Source organism: Myripristis murdjan, chromosome 11, assembly GCF_902150065.1.
Source record: "Myripristis murdjan chromosome 11, fMyrMur1.1, whole genome shotgun sequence".
Classification (NCBI taxonomy): Eukaryota; Metazoa; Chordata; class Actinopteri; order Holocentriformes; family Holocentridae; genus Myripristis; species Myripristis murdjan.
Window position 1 is genome coordinate 29,547,921 of NC_043990.1, and position 14,352 is coordinate 29,562,272.

The window sequence follows — 14,352 nt, forward strand, 5'->3', positions numbered from 1 at the left end:
TTATGATATGTTCATGTTTACACGTTTACACGTTTTACCCTGTAAAAGTACACGTTTCCAACCATGTCTCAAGTCCAGCCTCCTGTGAAACTTGACTGACTGTTGAGTTTGTTCAGGCTGCTGAGCTGGTAACTGTCAAATCTGGCTCACTATGATTTCTAACAACCAACCAAACACACACTGCTGCATTATTGCATTATTAAATCGTAATTTTTTTTGACTTAATCCATCATGATAATTATATCATGAATTGTTTTGTATTGTTTGTTTTGTCCTTATGAGTTTTTCAGTCAGTTTATTTTTGCCTGTTCAAATGGGTCTCCCTAGCTGGTGACGAGCTGATGAGTGAGGGTGTGTGTGAGACCCACCAGGAACTGAGGTTTTCCTACAGGCACAGTCCTTATTGACACTTAATGGCTTGGACACTTGCCAGTGAACCTTCCCATTTTGTACATTTTAACAAGTTCTGATCATAAGCATCATACAAACACATTCCCTAACTATCCTCTCTAAAATCTTTACACACTGCTTCTCTAATTTCATGCTGTTATGTTCAGTCAGACCAGAATCTGTGGCGCACCGAATCAGAATCCCTGCATGTGCAACACCTGGCCAGTAAAACCATTCTCTGCGAGACCATCAGGATTCATTTCTGTAACTCCACCTCCTCTTGACATTGTTTTTGTGTTATTGTTTCCTTTTCAACTTTAGAAATGCGTTTATATTTTTATATTTTCTCCTGCTTCAGCACAACTGATCTCATCCACAGAGCTTACCTGACTTTATCCAGTCTCACTTTCTCTCAGCCCTAATGAGATCACTTGTGCTGACGTTGGTCTGTAACAAAGGACGTAGGAGCAGTTAAGAGCTGAGGTGTCCTTAACCTCCCTGTTCTCTCCATACAAAGCCTTTCATGACTTCAGTCTTTCCCCCACCGCTTTCAGCACAGGGTCAATATTTGAACTAAGGGGCAGGGTTACAAAGCCACTCCTGTTCACACGACACATTCAACATCTGCACTCAGGCCCTGCCCTGATAACACGGATCTAACGCATCCTCTCCAGCCCACACCGCTTACTGGTTGCATGGTGGCTTGAACAGGATGTGACAAACTGGTTTACTTGACCTTTTCAAACATTACAAAGAAACCCAATCGAATCCTTGAGGAAAAATGAAACCATAGTCAAAATGAGCACTGTTGAGAGGTTTAGATTAGTTGAAGTACCCGGGAAACGCCTCAGCACAGGCTTTACTTCCAATATTTTAGGGTTCATCAGATATTAGTTTTAGAAAGCTAATGCCATTCCTGCTATTTTTGCACTGCAGCGACTGGTAGCTAAGAGTTTGTGCTGGTAGGATTGTTAAATTAGACAATTAAAAAAAAAAAAAAAATCTACATCTTGAGAAGAGTACCAATCTGTACCAGGTTGAGAAGCCTCTGACAAAAGGACACTAAAATTCACCATTGAATCTGAGCATAGCTTTTAGGGAAGCTGTCAGGGGTGATCCCTGCCATGTATTCAGTTACAGGGGAACTATGGGAAACATTGCCACAAAATTATTATTTTTATTTATTTATTTATTTTTAATTATTTTTTTTAAAGGCATTGCTGGACAAGTATATTAATAAAATGTGCAAAGAAATTCATGTCAGCTTTTTTCCTTTTCGGTAGCTGTAGTCAGGAAGGCTGGCATTGGTCCCATATACTGGAAGACATATATATAACCTTTAACTTCTATCATAGTTTTCCAGGATTGACGTGGGTTAAGTTTTGTTTTCACTACATTCTTCTATTTCTTCATCATAGCAATGTTTTTCCCCAATAGAAATGTATTAATTCATCTCTGAATACCACTTTCCTATTAAAAGATGGACTTCAACGTAATTTCACTGATACGCAGCCAACACAGAAATTTGTTTGACATTTATTCAATACACTGTGTACAAAATACTCATACTGATAATATGAATGTGTATAAATGTGCATGTTTTCACACAAACACATCAATACAAACATTTGATACTGACAAAAAAGTGACCCCATCTTAAAAGAGGACAATATTATCAGCATTGTATCAAAAAAATATAAATAAATAAAAATATGGGAGGGGCAACAAAAAACAAGACATTTTTTACAGTCCCACAAGAGACACAAAGGTCATTTGTTTTCACAGAAAACACTGAATATAGCTGACCCACAGAATAGCTGAATCTCCTTTGGACTGGACTACTTCTTTAACACTGACGGCACAATCAGAGCTACACTGAATCCTATGGATGTGAGCAAAGACAGGAGCAGCGCTGCAAACTGGGAGAAGCTGCACTTCGGACGGGACGGTGGCACATTTTGACGTTTATGATTGTCACACCACATATGCTTCAAAATTCACAGACAGCTGATTAAGCCAGGATGCAGAGAGGGAAAGCTATTCTTTGACAAAGACTCCAGAGAATAAAGCAAACTTCGCCTCTTAGTTACTTCTTCTGCTTTCATAAAAATGCAACTGAAAAATCTCAATATGTAATCAGTTGCTATGAGGAAGAAAAAAAAAATCACAGGACCTTTCCTTATTAGTACAGTATTACACTCAGAGTTTGCAGTTTTGTCAGAGTCAAATAAAGGAGTCTCAACACTACAGTTTTGTTCTGGGAAAAATCTGATGCCCAGTCTTTTATCACCAAAGCAGCAAGTGGCTGCATTCTGTAGGGCTGGCTGGAGGTGGCTTCAATTTGACCCTTATGTTTCTAAAGTGCTACCTAATTATTTGTCTCACCTTAGAAGGAAAAAAAAATCATTGAAGTAGGGAAAACATAACACTAAAAAAATCCACTCTGAAAGTTTAGGGTATAAGCAAAACTGCCAGAAAACTTGCAAGCAATATCCTGAATGTAGCCAGGTAAAGAACATTTTTTTTTTAATCTTAGGGTTATTTAGTGGTTATTTCGAGTCATCTGACAGGCATTCTGCTTGGACAGGGGACATGAAACATTACCCTGTTTCAGTGCTGAGTCTGCTCCTGGCATATCGCACCATATATATTTACTTCATTTGGTCTACTATTATGGTGTGGGAGTGTTGGGCTCAATCAGTAAGACAAAATGTAGGACAATTATCAAGTTGCAGCAACAGACACATAGTGGTCAAGTGTTGTGTTGTTTTCAGTCTTATGAATGCACTGTTAAAAATGATCACAATAAAAATACCTATGAGTGATCATCTTACGGCATTTAAGCATTTACAGCTGTGTTAGCAAGCAAGATCCTCTATCTTAAACAAAGGAGATACAGCGAGCTTAATGCTTCAGATTGTACAGGGAGGAACCTAAAAGAAGGCCTACATCCTACTCTTCCTACGCTTGTGTCCCAAAAAGAAGTCCCAATACCCTGCGGGTGAACAAAAGTGGTTGTCTCCGATTAGAAAATGGCTCAGCCAAGGGGAACAGTTCAAGTAGTCTTTCCCAAACTGGCAGGTGCCTAGTGTCCATGTTGAGGGTGCTGTGGGTGCTGGTTGTGTTGGTTGTTTGCAGGGTGGTTGGGTGGCAGCGGTGGTCCGTTTACTCCAGGATGGTAGAACGCGCAGTTGCTCTCGTATCGGCAGTTTCCCTTCATCATGAAGTGCCGACACACGGGCCTCTTGGACATGTCTGATAGACAAGCACAAAAAAGCATTACATTTACTAAAGATAACAACACACCTGCTGTCAAAACAGCTACAAGAACAACAGAGCGAGAGGCTAGCAGACTACTGCTCGACATAATTTCACAGTCAGCTGTCAGGAAATCCAGTTCAAACGACTGGTTTCTGATCAAATTAACTGGCAACACTGTGGAAATCACTGCTTGGTTACTGCTAGCAGTTCTACTCGTGAAACCCTAGGACAGACTTTAGCTTGTAATAAAATAATTTAAATGAATATTTCATGTTAAAACCGGCCATGTAATAAGTCAGATAAGGATTTTTTAAAAGTCATTTTAATGGCTGTAGACTATTTTGCAGTCACTGGCTTCTGAAATGGTAAAACTGTTTTGTAAATCACTACAGGGGGATTACACAAACTGACTAAAACCCTCTTGCTGTGCATTCTCCTATATCCACAGCAACTTCTGACATGAAGAATACACACCATTCATGTTGTTGTGTCCTCCTCTTGGACCTCCTCGGCCTCTTCCTCTGAAGCCCTGGTCTCCTCCTCGGCCCCGACCTCCTCGGTGGAAGTGGCCTCCCCGGTGGGGTCCTCCTCTCATGGATTCGTCTCCCCAGTAACTGCCATTGTCTCCACGGCCCTGGCCAGGAGGAGGGCCCATCATACGAGGACCTCCGCCGGCATTGAAAGGTGGCCCGTGGTTGTGGGGTGGTGGTGGGTGGTTGAAGCGGGGGCCGCCTGGCAGGTTGTTGGGTGGATAGCCGTTCATGGGCATCTGCATACTCATGTTCATATTGTTCATGTTGTTCATGTTGTTCATGCTGTTCATGCTGTTCATCCCTGGTCCATGGCCCAGCAAACCCTGGTTGACTAAAAACACAGAACATCGCAATAATGTTACGCACATTCAAGTGTAAACAGACTGAAGCAGGTAGACAAAGCCCTAATAATAAAAAACAAACAAACAAACAAACACTGATATGCTAATGAAGGGCTGAGCTCACCTGGAGGAGGCCCATTCTGGTTCTGAGTCTGCTGCAGGGAACCCAGTAGCTGTTTAATCTTGTCTGAGAAGTCGGGCTGCTTAATCAGTTCTTCAGTAGACTGGTTACCCTGAGCACCCTAAAGGACAAACAGCTACTGTTAACTGCACAGTACAAAAGAGGAGCAAGTGCCAAACAAACTTTATGCAAATGTTATTTCACCTCAGCACAGTTAAAACTAACTAACAATAAAAACTTTTCTGCCACTTAAATACACAGGCATTTTGGTAGGAGGTGTTACATGTCAAATCAGTGACGCTGGATCGACATCAGCTTCCTTGGGTTAAAATGTTTGTTCACAAGCATTTAACCTGTTGTAACCTAAGCAAATTCACTTGATTTCTTTCAAAAAGATGGGGAAAAAGGCAATGAGAAAATGACAAAGAAATGACCTGATAATAAGCAAGAAACTCATTTTTTAAAAAAATGAAAATTAGGGGAAAAAAGGTAAAAACTGACTTAAGGGTATTTTCTTCAGATGGTTAAATAAATTTAAAAGAGTGATCTTGTACCATGATAGATGACAGCAGCTCTTGTACATTCACAGTGGGGGCCACAGGGTTTGTGGCGGTGTTGGTGGCTTGGGGGCTGCGGCCACTGTTGCCCAGGTTGACCATAAGGTTGGCCAAGACAGGTGGCAACTTGGAGCCCTCGTTCTGCATCATGGTGGAGCTTTGCTGTGGTGTGGTGTCCATGGGCTCCACATAGCCTTCATCCAGCATGGTGGAGTCCTGCAAAGAGGGCCATAGGACAAGGTTAAGGTTAGTGGGTGATGGAGGCATATACATATGTGTCCACACAGACACGAACAGAGGTGTTTTGTATGTGGGCGGCTGTACTCACTTCATCAAGAGGGATGAGACGTGGAGGCATTGGTTCATAAGGCTCTGGGTCTGGCTCATGTGGACTGTCAGGCACACTGAAGGACAGACAGAGTAGGAAAATAATTCATCTTTGTCTCAACATTGCACCAAACTGCAATTTAAAAAACACTAATAACAAAACGACATTAAATAAAACAGATCAATAAAATCTGTTGAGTTAGCCCTTGTTACCTCTCTTTGCTAAGGAATATCTCCTGCAGGATGCCCATCTCCCGGTCCCTCTGGGTGAGCTTCTCAGTGCTGTTGGCCCCGGGGTTGACTAGGCTGCCAGGCAGTGTCAAGGGCCTTGGGGGTGTCCAGGGGACCCTCTCTTCCATGGTGTCATGGGAGAGCCGACGGGCCATCTCAAATGTCTGCCTGTCCATCATCAGCTCTCGTTTGGCAGCCTCACCAAAGTCTTTGATCTTGTTGACATTTACTGTTGAGAAAAGGAGCAAAAAAAAACAAACAAACATAAAAATCATTAAAAAATAAAAACATAAGACAATGTGGTGCAGGTTTCAGACAAACCCATTTAAGACCTGTCAGTGCAACCTGAAATTGAATTTTATGACTACTTTAACAACCAAAATAAAGCACATCCAGTCTACATCTGATTAAACATGACTAAGCAAAATTCTAAATGTATAAATGGACAGGTTAAGAAAAGGAAATTAACTGCTGAGAGCTCTGAAGTTGAACTGTGTTTACTTAAGCATAGTGTACTATGAGCCCTGTCCTACAGTAATCCACATGTAAAAAATGAAACCTGTCACAACTAACATTTCAAACTCATGCCTCACCTCTCTCTGTCTCATCCAGGTCAAAGTAGAAGTATTCTTTGAGCTGCTCCTCCTCAGCCCAGCGAACACTCTTCTTCTTCTTGCCCTTCTTGGTCAAGCTCTCCTCATCCCCACGTGGCTCTGACAGGGCGTTAGGCTTCTCACCTGAAAAAACAGCAACACACAACAAGAAACGTGGGGGTTTAGAGGATAAGAAAAGCACACAAGAAGTATATCATCATCATTTCCTCTTGAACAGATTTGGTGCAGGGGGTGCCACCAATGGTCCTAATGTATAAGCCTACATTTTTTGTATGACTCAGATCTTCCATACATGGTTCATTTGTCAAATTACCTCACATTCTCTGACTTCCTTGTTTAAAATTCATTTGCTTTTGCTTTTCTGCAGTATACCTCACACAAATTTCATGACACTCCACAGATACTCCACAAACAGTCGGAACCCTGTAGGTGTTTTTTAAGGATTGATAAGGAGCCTACCATTGTCAGAGGCCTCGGGGTCTTCAGAGGGAACAGGAGTTCCCGGCTGCTCTGGCTCCGGGGTTTCGTGGGGGGGTGTTGTGGAAGCTGCGGGTTCTGGAGATGATGGCTTGGTGGATGACGATGGGTAAGCAGATGGCTTACTGTCAAATGGACTTGGCTGGGGGGGAAAAAAATATTTTTAAAGAGAGCTGGTTTGGCACCCAAACACATGTAAAGGTTCAGTCTTAGTGAAGGATAAGACTATTTTTCCTAACTGGAATGAGCAACAGAAAATGGAATTTATTGCAAACAGCAGTCGGGTTTTCATCCAAATATATTGCAAATTATAGCCTAATTTTCAAAAATTAGCAAAAAAAAAATCAGCAAAATCAAAATCTTTCATGCTGAGTTCAAGCTAGAAGGACTGACTGGAATGTGGTCAGTACCTTGTTGGATGTGGGGGAGACAACCTTAGTGTTTGTAGTGGCAGTGGCACCAGGTTTCTTCTTCTTGATCTTGATTCCAGGCACTGGGGCTGAGTTCAGAGCATCTAAGAATCCTGTGCACTCCATTGCTGCAGTGAGGACACAAGAGATGAGTGAGCACCACGGCTACTAAATTACCACTGTTAAACAGCCTTAACCTGTGGAGGCCAGAGGGCTGAAGACACAATATAAGATGGCCTGCCAAAAAATGAAAAAAAATTCAAATCTTCAAATATGTGCACGTATGTGTTTAAGGCTTACGTTGTGCTGGGATGATCTTCACTTTGATCTCTTTGGCAGAGTTGGAGGGGGTATTTAAAGGTTTGTATTTTTTCTCAACTGGCAGAGCGTCTGATGGGCCAGAGCTGCTGGGGCAAATAAGCACAAAAGGAGAACATGTCAGTACTCTCTTTCACCACCTGAGGGCGGCATATGAGACAGTGTGGCATGCACAATGTAGCCACACAGCTGCACTGCACTCTCAGAATACATGAGAGAACTTGGAGTGTACCTAGGCCTCTTGAGGACAGCAGGCTTGATGTTGTACTTGTCACCCAGCTGTGGGGCACTGGCGGTCTTCTTAACAGGGACAGGACTGGGCGTGTCCATCTCCAGTCCTTCAGAAAACAACACATTTGGAACATTAGGTATGGACTTTCCACACACTTCAACATCTAACCTTTAGGACCTACTTAGAACTTTATTTTTGGAAGGTGAGTTTACCTATGGAGCGGATCTTAGCATGGCTGGGTGCATGAGCTTTGGGTTTCTCCTTCTTCTTCTCATCATCGCCACTCTTTTGCTTCACATCTCGCACCGGCACTTTGCTCTCTTCTTTCTTCCTTTTCTTATCTAGAAGATACAGAATGTGACACGCTGTGGTTAAACTGTTGCATCCAAGGAGTTATCTTTAAAGACAGACAGCTGAGTGAAGTGAATTGATGAGTTAGTACCGGCAGGAGAGTTTCCACTGCTTGAGACACTCTGGGAGCGGATTATAGCCATCCAGCCATCTACCAGCACTGCTGCCAACTTCCTCAGTTCTGAAACCAGACGACAGAAATAGTGAGAAATGCTGCAATTGGAGACATGCCACATTCAAAGGCTGTAAAAAATATGTGAAAGTGTTTCTATTATTGATGTGGGAGTAAACTCACCCTCAGTCTCTCCACTCTTGCTCAGCTGCTTCACCAGCTTGGCTGTGTTGTTCTGTGATTAGATAAAGACAAAAACAAGTGAAATACTGTGTGTAACGTACTAGAGGTGTGTCATGCTGAATATAGTGAGACAGTACCTGTTTGAGGTGGTCGACTTTGAGAGGCAGCTTCTGCAGCGTTAGCAGGATGAGCTGCAGCAGAGGCGTGTTGTTGGTGGTTTTGGCGTAGGTCAGCCAAGAGTTGAGCAGCTTGTAGCCACCGACTCGGATAAACCTGGTTGGGGAAAGGACATATTCTATCGCAAAGCAAGCCAGCAATGAGCACTTAAGGATTGCACTTGTACATCCACAGACATCACATAAAATCAAGGGTGGAACTAACACATTACATTTGAGCAGTTGTTTTTTATGTAACTGTGCTTTTGTGTTTGTTTAAGTTAACAATTTTACTTTCACTTGAATTTTTTTTCTACTGTGATACATATTAACCCTTTGAACCCGGGAGCCTGTGGGTAGGCTTTTATTTTGAAAGGTGTTATTTCACCCCCTGAACAAAATTCACTGTGTTTCTGTCTTTATTTATTTATTTTTAAATTTTTGGTGGAATTGTTTTTGTAGTTTGCTGGTGAAATAGTAGATAGTAGATAGAAACAGAAGTAGATATTACTCGTAACTACTGATAGGTTTCTTGTCAGCTCTATTTTCTTTTTGTAAACAAAAAACTCAACTAGTATTTTTCAAGTCATTTTCTTCTAACTTTTAACTCATTCTGATTTCTTTCTAATTTTCTAGTCATGTTTTATAATTTTGCTCATCACACTTTTGCTATGTTTTTGAAAGAAATCAAGCGATTTGTTTATCTGACATTAAAATAAATGCAATTTAGTTTCAATGAGTTAGCATTCATTACAGAGTGCACATGTAGGTTTCCCAGAACTTTTTAGGCCTTGCATTAGAAACCTGCCAATCATAATGAGTGGCCAACAGTCAGTCCGGAGTGGAGTAAACTGACTTTATACTTTTTGTGTGAAGTTTTATTTACTTTTAATAAAAAAACAAATAGCTCTTTAACAGCATTTCAATGCAAAGGGGATTCGACTTTCTCCTTTCGCTTAATTACTTCAGTCAGAATTTATTAACGCAGACATGTTTTGGTACTTTTTCCACTGCTGTGTTTTAATTACTATCAACCATGAACTTTAGTATAGACAAAGCAATAGTTGGGCGTACCTGTTAAGAATGTCATGGGATTTCGTCTGCAGTAGAATGTTGAGGTACATGCATCTACTGACCATCTTGGTAGACGCTTTCATCAAGCTGGACAGGAACAAATAAAGGGTATAAAACAGTTGCCAATTTTAAGATAAATGAAAATATAGATCAGTTGGTGGTACAGTATATGTATAATCCTCTTTTTCCCTCACCTGAACACCTTAGGGACTCCTTCCAGGCTGCGGAGCTCTCCATCTTTCCCCAGCAGCGTCTCCACTCCCTTCAAAATCTCTCTGGGGTCTACTGGCCCCCCTGCCATATCTGAAATACACACACACACACACACACCTTAGACATTTAATACTAAAACACTCCAACAGGATGAATACAGGGTACATTCTGGTGTTTACAGGCCCTTTTATCTGAAGGAGTAAGTGTTCATGTGTGGTGCTCGCACTGGAAAATATTATTTGCCTGCCAAATTTTACTTTACACTATCTTGCTAATATCTGACACGTCCACCACCGCAATCCATTTTATTGAGGAAATCCCATGAACATGAGGGAGATCTGTATCACGATCTGACCAACAAAATCACATCAAAACCACCAAGTGTGGTTATGAGCAGCAGCATGTTCACCCCACCACAAACTACCTCCCACATTCCACTTTTACCAGGAACTCAGTCAGGAGCCAACCACACCAACCTTTTCCATAAAGTAAGTTTCATCAACATCATACTTCGGCCAACAGGGTCACACACACACACACAAAAAAAAAAAAAAAAATCACTGGGGATTTGAACAACAGCATCCAACTGTCACCACCCAGATTCTACTTTAACCGTCTTGATGAAATATGAGTCACAAATCCAGCCCATTTTCGCTCCCATGAAGATGAGGGTCAAGAACAGATCAATAACACTTAAATCCCAGAGAACTGCACAATGATCTTGCTAACAAGGTCACATTAAGAAATGACTGAGGGGATAGGCGACAAACACTGACGGTGTGGCATCACTCCAGTGTTCCGCCTTGTATTTAAAATATTTGTCCTGTCTTATCAGGGATAAGGGCAGAACACTGAAACTTCTTTCTCACTGCTAGCGTTCTTCCTCTGCTAGGCTTAACAATATAATCTCATATCATGTTCATTTGTGTGTGGGAGATATTATGATCTATTGTAGTTTACGCCTTGATCAATGAGGCAGCAGATGTAGTGAGCAAGACATCCAGTCTTCTGCTTAGAAAACTAACGTGCCAAAAATAATGCATCCATTATCAAATGTCTACATTTTATTCAAAAAGTAAAACATATTTTAAAAAAGTATACAAGCAGAGCTCTTTTTGCTCAGGTATTTATCTTTTACTATTATATAAATATCACACACAAAAGGAAGAGCAAACTCAAAAGATGTGTCAGTAAAAATAAACAAAGACTGTGATATTTTCAAGAAAGCTTATTAATTATGACAGACTTTTAATATAGTAACAGACGTCTACAGAAATGAAGTAAGGCTGTGAAAAATATAGTTCTGAAGAAGAAGATGGAAAACTGATGGACAAAAACCCCTAATGCCTGGTGAAAACCGTAGCTTTGTCACTGATCAATATAGTTTCAGGTGAAAATATTCATGTTAAAAGTTCAGACTGTATGCACCAAATGCAAATAATTAAAATGTGATTGCAGGTTACTGTGAAATGCATGAAAACCAATAGCATGTAATGTTCAACTACAAGTCTATTTTGATAAATTACATCTTAAAGTATGATTAATTCCCAGTTGTTTCCATTTTGAGACTCAAGATGCCAGTTCTTCTGAATCTACTGTTGTTTATGGTAACAGTAACAACTGTTCTGCCACAGTCTAAGAAACAACTCAGGACATTTACTGCCACCTGCAGGTTAGTTGGTGTTTACACAAAACAATGTGTCCTCCATATCTGTGCATTTACACAATAGGGCAGTGAGCTACAAATGAATACATTCATTGAATACATTCATTTGTTAGTGCACAATAACAATGACCTGAATTTTCAAATATTAAAAACCCTTACTGTAAAGCAGGTCAGTGACTGAAATATGTTGGATGTTTGACAATATCCAAACAAACAAAGCCAACACTATGTACATTCACCTCAATGGACTAAATGCCTTTACCACTCTGATAAGCTTACAATTATGTCTCAAGGTCTTGTATATAAATTATCTCCATATGGTTCATGTTTCTCACTCAAATAAAAAAAAAAATGCTTGGGCTGAGTCTTAATTGCATGCATTTATTTGTAGTGCTCACTACTACTGCATGTCTATGCATTTTATATATCCATTTGGCCTTCTTTTTGCTACCAAATTTATCAATTTATTGAGAGGAACTGCGACGTTGGCGGCTATGAATTAATTGAAGTGTCATGATGTGAGGAATCAGTTTGGTCTTACCCGTGTAACTGTTGTAGTAGATGTTTTATATAGTCTCAGACCTCCACAACACTGCAAATAACTCAAATCCTGTAAATATCACAATTGTTACACATGTACACAAAGTCAATGTTAAACATGACCCAGGCTGCTATTTCATTAAGGAAAAAAAATGAGTGCCAACAGTGAGGCAAACGTTAAAGTTATTACATATACAACCGGTTAAACATAAAATGACAATAATTACACTCTGCAATAGCCAATCATCTGTTCTACTGTTAATTTGCTAGGCCTATATTGTCTCACAGACACAATTAAAATTTCTCAACTACTCCCGACTTTGAGTAATACAATATAACATTTATCAAAGAGGAGAAACAGTGAATGAATCAAGTGACATTCCTCGTTGTTGTTATTAAGAGTTATATAAGGGTAATCCACGCAGGCTATAAAAGGTCTGCGGGGAACTTGACATCTGTCACCGCTGTGACTAGGCCTGCTCGACAACTAGGCTGCCTGACAGGGGGAGGGAGTAGGAGGATGGCTGCAAATATCTGAGCCCTCCCTCTGTTAACCTCTTCGACGACGCTAAACCACTCAACACAAGAACAATGGCTCTCATAACAGTACGCTAGACCTGCCGATACAAAACACGGCACCCAGCATCAGATAACTAGCAAAGCATACACAGCTGGTAGCCAGACACTGCGAGGAGTATCGGCCTATACTTGTTATGCGTTTCAAGGTTGTAAACTCCCGACTGTCGCTCCAAGAGCACGGCTGCCCCCGGAGTTGTCAGAAGGACAAAAGCAAACCACAACCAGTCCACCATATTTGACAATCCCGACTGTTTGTGCTTCGAAAGACCACTTCTGGAGTCATCCTGCAATCTTTATCCACAGATTGCCGAGTGCATGATGCGAACATTTTCAGAATGCCCCTATCATTATCGACATTTCAACACATTTTAAAAGAAAATTACTCCACAATCCTCAAACTAACGCAATCTTTATGTATAGATTGCGGTGGGGTGGTCGTTCCAAAGAGCAGCCCATACAGAGCAAAATTTGGCAGGCAAAAATCCGATTTCATAAGAAGATAGGTCCTGTCTATGCCTACGGCAATCTTTATGAGCAGATTGCTTATGGTTATTTTGCAAATTCATTAAATGTATTTACTTTAATTCTGTACTTCATTCGTAAAGCCCGTCTCACACACGAAGAAACGGAGCCTCGTGCCTCCGTCCACTTTCCTGTGTGAGCTCATAATCTAGCATTTGTCTACAGTCCAAATTTAAGTTAGTCAAGCTAAATACGTAGATTGCTAATCAGCTAGCGCTAGCTAGCCTACCATTTACGGCTAATTTCATTTGATGAATTTTGGTTCAATGTCACTTCAAAATCAACTTACTATTGGTATTTTAGATCCTCAGCGTCTCTGGTATATTATAACGTGCTTTGAATGCACTTATATCTCTTATTTCATCAGTTTACATCGTAAACCTTGATGGTTTTATAGCAATTGAAAAACTGCTTATGGGCGGGGTTGTGGTAGCTTAGGCTAGCTTTTCCTTCAGGAACAAACTGGAGGCAAAAATAGTAATCAAATGTCCATTACTTGAAGAAAAAAATATGAATTTGAGTAGGTGTTGTTCGAAGTCCTCGACGGCTCAGTCTTCAGCAAGGCAAATTCAGACCTGAAAAACAGACAATAAAACACATTTAATTTCGATTCCCTCACGAAATTCGTCGTCCTTCGTCCATTTCAGGTTCTTGATCCAGTTTTGATTTATGTTAATAAGAGTTTCATGATATATACGCAAAAAATATTGTAAACATCCACTTCTTGTTTCTCTGACTTCACTTACCTCTTACCGAATCCAGGAATGACCGCGGGGAGGAGGGACTCCGTTTTTATACGATGTGACGTTTTTCGCGTCATAGGCAGCGTTGGCGTGCTGATTTTCATTGAAACAAAATGGCGTCTCGGTGACCATACCCATCCCCCCCTTGCCCTGTCAAGGGCATAATGGCGTACATCAAACCCTCTGAACATCAGTCGGATAATGTCTCCAAATTTCAACTGAAAAGTCACATATATTTTCACAACCAGACGCATACATAAGAATGTCAGCGAATTATACTGCTTTAACTTGATTGTAGGCATTATTTGATCTATAAATTTAGTTGTTACAAATTACACAAAATGGCGACTGGACGGTGTGTGTGGGGGCGACAGGAACTACATGCGCAACATTTGAAAAAAC

The 14,352-nt window shown here is 40.8% G+C and overlaps 1 protein-coding gene across 2 annotated transcripts; it reads right to left on the reverse strand.

Annotated features, from left to right (window-relative positions):
- Nucleotides 1-1,910: 1,910 nt before the first annotated feature.
- Nucleotides 1,911-14,100, reverse strand: ppp1r10 (protein phosphatase 1, regulatory subunit 10). Of its 2 annotated transcripts, none has more exons than XM_030064396.1 (19): nt 13,954-14,100; nt 13,497-13,782; nt 9,882-9,990; nt 9,688-9,774; nt 8,596-8,731; nt 8,459-8,510; nt 8,255-8,344; nt 8,025-8,153; nt 7,813-7,918; nt 7,563-7,666; nt 7,263-7,390; nt 6,835-6,994; nt 6,355-6,498; nt 5,744-5,990; nt 5,532-5,607; nt 5,201-5,419; nt 4,650-4,767; nt 4,126-4,515; nt 1,911-3,645 (listed from the first exon to the last, which is right to left on the reverse strand). In XM_030064396.1, the coding sequence occupies exons 3-19, from the start codon at nt 9,986-9,988 to the stop codon at nt 3,476-3,478; spliced, it is 2,463 nt and encodes an 820-aa protein (XP_029920256.1). In that variant the 5' UTR covers nt 9,989-9,990; nt 13,497-13,782; nt 13,954-14,100; the 3' UTR covers nt 1,911-3,475. The 2 variants fall into 2 exon arrangements, with proteins under 2 accessions (XP_029920256.1, XP_029920255.1); XM_030064395.1 differs by having other exon boundaries at nt 7,563-7,669.
- Between the last annotated feature and the right edge of the window lie 252 nt (nt 14,101-14,352).

Bases quoted from the DNA above. Each gene is read 5' to 3' on its own strand.
- ppp1r10 (XM_030064395.1), bottom strand. From the start codon at position 9,988: ATGGCAGGGGGGCCAGTAGACCCCAGAGAGATTTTGAAGGGAGTGGAG. The intron at 6,499-6,834 runs GTAGGCTCCTTA...CTGTTTTTTCAG, and splicing joins CCCCGAGGCCTCTGACAATG to GTGAGAAGCCTAACGCCCTG. The intron at 5,420-5,531 runs GTGAGTACAGCC...CCCTCTTTGCAG, and splicing joins GTCTCATCCCTCTTGATGAA to GACTCCACCATGCTGGATGA.